Source organism: Euwallacea similis, chromosome 12 (genome assembly GCF_039881205.1).
Source record: "Euwallacea similis isolate ESF13 chromosome 12, ESF131.1, whole genome shotgun sequence".
Taxonomy (NCBI): Eukaryota; Metazoa; Arthropoda; class Insecta; order Coleoptera; family Curculionidae; genus Euwallacea; species Euwallacea similis.
In genome coordinates this window covers 1834661-1842097 of record NC_089620.1, presented here as the reverse complement: position 1 = coordinate 1842097, position 7437 = coordinate 1834661, and the positions used below count along the sequence as shown (strand labels likewise).

The window sequence follows — 7437 nt, the reverse complement described above, 5'->3', positions numbered from 1 at the left end:
TATAAATGTGTCTCTCTGTTTCTGATGGTATTTATTTGATATAGCGCAATTCCCATCCCAAAGGCTTTCAATTGTTTCTGACTACGCTATTTCCAAGGCACTCTTTGCGGAAACTTTTTCAAAAGAGCAAAAGTGTTTTTAAATTACAGTTTTAAAATAGAGTAAAACCCGTAACGCTGCCAGTTTCCGATATCCCTTCACTTACCGCAGGAAACAACTCACCCTGTGTTAACAAAACAATGCACTTTCCCTTTTCTTCTTCATTAATTTATTCCCATCAATATGTACAAAAAATAAAATGGTATGCACTTATCTTACTAATTTGTGATATGTTGAATCAGCTATAAATAGAATAGCGATTGAAAGGAAGTTTCTCATAGTCCATTTTAAAATAGCAGTTGGGTCGATTTTAAATAAATCAATGTTATGAATACCGATCCATTGAAAACTTCTCAAAAAGTTGATATGTTTTCAATGTACCAATACAAAAAAAGTTATATCACAGGTGTTTAGTGATTTTCCGTATACTGCCTGTTTTCATGGGCAGCATGATGGTGTCGGTCGTGTTCGTGGTGGCCGGTTTGGTGGTGATCTCTATTTTGTTGATGTTCGTGTCCATGTGCCCTATTTTCGTGAGCTGAGTGCACGTTCGAGGCATGTTTACCTTGTTCTAAAAGTATTTAAGTTATATCTCCATTTATTTAAAGAAAATTAAACATACGCACCGCTGAACCGTTGATTAAGGTGTTTTCCTTGGACTACATGGTGATGGGCAGAACGGGAACCTGACAATTATAAGAACATGTTTACCGCAAATTTACGTAAATGTGGGTTGGGGTATTTATACTCCAGCCCATGTTTGTACGTATTTATAGACGTACATATTTAAAATAACCACACAGATTTGAAGATGGGCAACGTTGCTGCTATTTTAATAACATTTAAGTAAAAATGAGCAGTCATGATCAAATTAAGTGAATAGAGCCTAAGTGCAGTTGTGTGTAATCTTATTTGTCCTCTTACTCTTGACGATTTTAATGGGGGAGTTTGACTTTACTAAGTTATTTGGATGGAAGTCGTATATCGAATATAGGAAAAGAAACATTTATGAATTGCAAAAAGTGCTGTGTAAGCAGGTAGTTGTGAAATTAAATCTAAATAAATTAAACAAACAACGTATAGGTACCTACTTAAGAGTTTCAATAAGAAATACGGATTTTATTTTTGTTCAAGAAACTTATGGTGAGAAACTGAGAAGGAAAAGTCTGTGATGGCAAAAAGACAACTGGTTTTTTCCAGATACCCTCTAGATATATTTTTATGTTTAAAGGGAAAATACTTACTGCTTGGTGGTCCTCCTGTATACTTTTGACCTCCTGACCAACAATAACATGGGCATTCAGGTCCTGTTCAATAAATATAACAATCAATATTTTTATTTTATAGCTCGGCTCATATTTTACACTGACTTCGATATACCAAAATAATGAACACCTACCTGATGGTTCAGTTGGACCAGGAGTATCTCCGGGGCCAGCTGGAGAGGGAGTAGGTGCAGAAGTATCTCCGGGACCAGCTGGAGAGGGAGTAGGTACAGGAGTATCTCCGGGGCCAGCTGGAGAGGGAGTAGGTGCAGGAGTATCTCCGGGGCCAGCTGGAGAGGGAGTAGGTGCAGGAGTATCTCCGGGGCCAGCTGGAGAGGGAGTAGGTGCAGGAGTATCTCCGGGACCAGCTGGAGAGGGAGTAGGTGCAGGAGTATCTCCGGGGCCAGCTGGAGAGGGAGTAGGTGCAGGAGTATCTCCGGGGCCAGCTGGAGAGGGAGTAGGTGCAGGAGTATCTCCGGGGCCAGATGGAGTAGGAGTAGATACGGTGTCAGGAATTGTAATTTCAGTACCAGGTCCTTCTGGGTTGGTCGATGGCGTGCTAGAAATGAAAAGATGTTTTCAGTTTTCAGGCTCTTTTTTAGTTAGCTATACCTGCAGGGTGATTCATTTTGAAAAACACCATTTGAATAACAAATGGTTTAATCAACGCGTTACGTTAATTGTTCACTATCTATTGCAAGTTTTTTTTAATGAACACTGGTTTATTAAGATCAGTTGGCCCTAAAAGGGTGAAATGAAGGGCTATCAAAATGAACCAGATTGGTAACTCTTTCAAAGCTACCGGAAGCAACGTTGATGCCGAGAGGAATCTAGGATGTAGGTAATGGAAATTGATTGGCATATGCATTGGTTTTTAATTATCGTTAAAACTGATATTTCAAAGGCCATGCAGTCTTTCAAACACCCGTAATGGTCAAATTACTCTACTGAACTCTAGTTCGATTAGTATCAAACTTGCTCAAAAAACTATACCTGCAAAGTAGGTGTGGTTGGGGAAGAGAAGGGTGACAGCAAAACTTGCAGAAGGTTTTGTGTCAATTTTGTTCTGTTGTGGGTACCAACGGGGAAATGATCATTACTTACCCGGTTGTTGGAGTTGGACTTGGGGTCCCAGTCGCTGGTGTGCCTAATGATATAATTAGATATGTAGTTATAATGATACACTTGTAAATGCATTCTTTTGCAAACAATCTTATGGCATTATTAAAACCACATTTCTAATAAAAGGGTACTTACATACAATACTGCAAGTGTCTCCCGCCGCCCTCGAACTTATGGTATTGTGGAGTTTCGCATCTAAAAGAAATTACCATTAGTGAAGTTATTAGGTATTCTTCAAAAATCTTTTTATTGCAATAAATAAAATTTTGAAAATGCGTGTCGGTTTGTTCCATGAAAGTTTCAGGGAGATATGAGCCCTGCGGCCCTGCGACAATTCATCGCACAGTACACAGCACAGAAAAAATAACATATTATGCTAGCCTTTCTCGCATAAGATCCTATCTATATCCTTTTTTTTAATTATTATTAAGAAGCTGTGGGAGGAAATTTTTACTTTAGCTGCGTTTTGCTGAGATGTGCGAAAGGCGGATGGTGCGGGCGAGGCGAACATTTCACGGAGCACCGCTTTGCAAATAAAAACTAAATAAATTGATTAAGACCAAAAGTCCAAATATTTATCATACTTACCAGAAATAGCAACAAGCACCAAAACACTAAAAATGGCAAGTTTGAACCCCATTTTAAATGATTTTTAGCTAACACCGGTATTGTTAGCTATTGGTGACACGACTGATCTACAATCCTCCATTTCACTTTTATAAGCGAAATTACAAACGAAGAATGCCACAAATATTTCAAGTTTACCATTGGCATCTCTAGAAACACGCCGTTTTTTGCGATAAATCTGGAATTCTCCATGGAAAACTGTAGATAAGAGGGTGTAATTAAAATTCATAAACTTTTGTAATGAATGCAAATAGCTGATACCCAAGCTACAGTGGATGAAGCGAAAAGCTCATGTGGAGGATAAGTTTTCGATTTATGCGTATTGACTGGATCGAGCCGTTAAATATTCGCTTAAAGGGCGTATTAGAAAGTAGATGAAAATTTCGACGAGTGTGAGAAAACTGGCGCCTAAGAAAAGTGCTATAGCGCTTCCAATTGAAACTGAAAGTAAAAAAAAGAAAATTAGTCAAGCCTTTGCGTATTTTTGAACTAATGCTTAAATATTTATTATTTTCTGTCGTTTCTAAGATAATCGTTTGTCAAACCTGAAGAGTATCTGGAGAGTACTCAATATCTAAAAAATAATCCAATTCATATGCACGCGTCATGTCATCCAAACCTAACAGGAAATAATAAGTCTGGGTATATGGGGAAAAAATATAAACGTGGCAACAATGCCTCCATTGCGATTGCTTAGCCAAGATACTCTCGACATCATGATTAACACATATCTACACATTTGATTAATCCTGAGTCTTACCTACAACATCCAGACCACCCTTAATTACAATCCTTTTGAATCTCTCTGTGGGCAGTCTTTCCAATGATATATCTACAATACTGGATGCGTTAGAAAGGCTGTAAAAGTTGGTCCAATTTGATATAACATTTAGGTGTCTGCGTGCACCAACTCACGGTTTCAGATCCTCATTTACAACATCCAACTGAATTTCATTGCAACTGACCAAGCAGTCGCACTCGAGACCCACCTTGGTGGATCCTGGGGGTTTCTGCACAGTGATTTGCCTGAAGTTTGTTTGAATACAGATCAGTCCAGTGATGTTACATTGGTCATCTTTGGCTTCAAAAAGAAATTCTTATTGGGGAATTGTAGCAGTAGAGTATCGCGAAAAAGAGCGCAATGTGCTGTAAGCATAAGTTTTTTGGGTCTAAAGAAGTGTAAGGACTGCAAATTATGGTTATATTTTTCAGGGCTTTAACTCTTAACTACTGACGTTCTTTTTCGGAACCTCATGCCGATGCGGCGTCTCTATTAGTCAGCCTAAATTAATGATAAATAACTGAACAAGTTTCTGAAATTGTCCAAAAAATTGCTTAGCTCTATTGTTGCTATAAGTGCAAGAGAAACTATAAAGAATTTTTGGATAGTTCGCATCAATTTTAATTAGTTTGAGTTGCATCAGCGTCGTTATACATTAGCATGCAGCATGTCTAAAAAGAGAATTTCATGAACTAGAAACTTGAAGAGTCCGGTTTCAAGATTGGAACATTTCGGTTTATTATAACATAAATTTGTAATCTATACCAGTGCAAATTATCACCATAATTCGCCAGTAAATGTTTCAGCTTAACAATGAGGTACGAGTACATTGTTGAGATGTCATATTCGACAAGTAAATTAAATTGTCGAAATTATTCAGATATCCCTCATCAACTGATCCACTTTTCCACCCTCTCAAGCCCCTCTACAGTTTTACATTTGCACCGGAACCTCCTGAAAGTGTCATAGATATCGTTTTAAAATAAAATAAATTAGGTATGTCTATTTCAATAAACTGTCTCTTTAATATGGTTGACGGTACATCGAGTCATCGACGCTGTAATCGATCGAATATGCAGTAAAATTAGGCGTTCATATGTGCCATTTGTGGAGCTCAAATTACTATTCTCACCTCTAAAATTTCAATATTTTAATTTTTTTTAAACAGAAGAAATCGTTCGGCTAGTAATTCCTGTGTTATCCGGTTATTATCCCACGGGCGAAAAGGCTTATTTGAAAAAAAAGATTTAAAAAAAATAGTAAATCCATTATTTTTGCACAAGTGACATGTTTTTTTTTTAAATATAAAATTCCTTGTATATCATTGAATATTACAAAAGAGCATATTTCTGATTCTTCCTATATACAAAGTGTCTCAGAAACACTGGTATAAATGAGTAAAAAATAAAGCCATTTTACTATATGTATATGTTTAACTGTACCTGTATTTGGCATGAGATGGTGTGCACAAGCGCACTTGCTTAACTGTGCGGTTTTGCGGCACTGCAACAGACATGCGCTGTAGCTATAGTAAGGGTAAACTTCCAAATAATTTTCTTCTGGGTAACGGCATTTTCTTTGTTGTATGCTCAAATCCCTTACCTGATATCAACAATTCATTACGTAAATCGTTTAAACGGTAGCTAAGCTGAAGTTTTAAGTATAATAAGGTAGATACAGAAATAGAGTAAGTTTTTATGTTTTCTTTAGACTGATTTCCGGAATTTTATTTCAAATAGTGTATTTGCATTCTAGAGAAGCATATTTTATTTAGTTGATTAATAATAGATTTAGTGATTCCATGTAAAGAAATCTATCGTTTGATGGGAAAAATCCAATATCCTGCATACACAAAAATAGGGAACAACTACCAGCTTATTTAAGATTAAAAACTCTCTAATGAGTGTTCTTATGTGGGCCACCCTGTACCTACCTGTATAGGCATAGTTTGCGTTTTAAAATTTATTGGGATGACTATCTTAAATTATGGTAAAAATATACTAACCTCCGGTTGATTTTCAATCTCTTTCACATTAAAGCTTCTCCTAATATGCATGCCATTCTCTACAACTATATAATCCTTCTTTGAGGTCACTGAAGCTGGAATTTCTAGTCTACCTAAGATATACACCTATAGGAACAGTTTTTTGGGAGGGCTTGTTGCATTTGACCTAAATTTCTTACACGAGTCTGGCCATTTAATTCTAAATGCAAAGACCCAGGCCCCGAGCCACTGTTTGATGTCATGGATAATTTAGTGGGGTGTCCTATTTGCGGTCTTAAAAATGTACAGTAAAATAACATTTACGTTAGCCTCTAACTTAAGATGGCTTATAACCTCACGTGATTTGCATGGTGTTTATCGCAAAACAAACTCCTAGATCAGATTGTATTGCCACGAATAAGTTGCAGCATTCAAATTCCTGGTTATTCCATTCGCATCGCCTAAAGAGCTCAGTACAAGTACTTCTGGCCTAAATAATTTTTTTTTTTTGGCTGGAATAAGTTCTTTCGATGTACACAGATCGCTATATCACCTGAGATATATTAGATAGATAGTTTATAGTGCAAAAGTCACTGTGTTTGCTTCCATTAGGGCCACAAGTTCTTAATGTGTAAAAATTGTGAAAAGTATAAAAAGCCATTTCCTTCACCATTTCGTCAAGATTGTAGTCGTGAGGAACTCTAAAAATCCTTAAATGCAAAAGTGCTATTATGATAAGCACATTAATTAGTAGTTTTTAAACGAGGTGGGTGTGAATATAATTACGCATTAATAGTGGAAAATAACGTCCCTAGATATGTCGAGTATCGCCTTTTTTTTACTAATAAGCGGTAGATAATTCGAAAACAGGAACTGCAAAAATATGGCAAGAAACGTAATTTTTGGATGGAGATTTTATTAACATCGATCGATCTCGTCAAGTTCTTATCCCCGTCAGCTCAAACAGGAACTGTATACCTTTATTACTAAGATTATTAATAAGATTGTTTTAAATCACGGTAAAAGTTACCTGTCGGACAAGGAGGCAACTTTATCTTCATTCTCAATTTCGCAAACATAAACTGCTGGAAATTCGGTATTCCATTCTCTGTAATTAGTGTCCACTACGAAACTGACTGCATGGTTCTGATAAGCCGTCCAAGTTGACGTTATTACCAGACTTGTGATCCACCAGCATACAGTACAGCATATGATCCAAAATAGTCTAAATTCAAAATTTATACACTATAAAGTAGGTGTACAGGGTGTTTTTTCATATTTAAGTTGCTTTGGGTGAGTTTATTATATGTATGTGTATAATTTTGTCCTTTTATTTAAGAATAGCCTGAGGCACATCAGCTCTCACACAAGGAGACTCTTTGGTGAATGTCTCGCTAGTGCTATTTTCTACACTCGTTGCACAACGAACTATTATTGCATACCTCTCAGTCCAGTGTCTTCCAACCTCAACCAAATATATTAAGCCATGAAGAGATGAATTTAAAATATATTTCATGAGGAGGGATTCTTTATTCACGGACATGCTTTGTACAGAAAAC

The 7437-nt window shown here is 36.7% G+C and overlaps 2 protein-coding genes across 2 annotated transcripts; both read right to left on the bottom strand.

Moving 5' to 3' along the window:
• Positions 1-251: 251 nt before the first annotated feature.
• On the bottom strand, positions 252-3216 carry LOC136412670 (uncharacterized). Its single transcript, XM_066395810.1, has 7 exons — positions 3075-3216; positions 2622-2681; positions 2469-2511; positions 1499-1923; positions 1344-1406; positions 726-785; positions 252-670 (listed from the first exon to the last, which is right to left on the bottom strand). The coding sequence occupies exons 1-7, from the start codon at positions 3124-3126 to the stop codon at positions 510-512; spliced, it is 864 nt and encodes a 287-aa protein (XP_066251907.1). The 5' UTR covers positions 3127-3216; the 3' UTR covers positions 252-509.
• A 210-nt stretch (positions 3217-3426) lies between these two features.
• Positions 3427-7421, bottom strand: LOC136412728 (sodium channel protein Nach). Its single transcript, XM_066395897.1, is given in 10 exon segments — positions 3427-3554; positions 3874-3971; positions 4029-4194; positions 5337-5496; positions 5900-6025; positions 6079-6172; positions 6238-6368; positions 6417-6588; positions 6909-7103; positions 7321-7421. Coding segments are annotated over 10 exon segments (1371 nt in total).
• Between the last annotated feature and the right edge of the window lie 16 nt (positions 7422-7437).

Coding starts and splice junctions, on each gene's coding strand:
- LOC136412670 (XM_066395810.1), bottom strand. CDS start 3,126: ATGGGGTTCAAACTTGCCATTTTTAGTGTTTTGGTGCTTGTTGCTATT. Junction 2,512..2,621: donor AGACACTTGCAGTATTGTAT/GTAAGTACCCTT, acceptor TTATATCATTAG/GCACACCAGCGACTGGGACC. Junction 1,924..2,468: donor AGTCCAACTCCAACAACCGG/GTAAGTAATGAT, acceptor TTTCATTTCTAG/CACGCCATCGACCAACCCAG.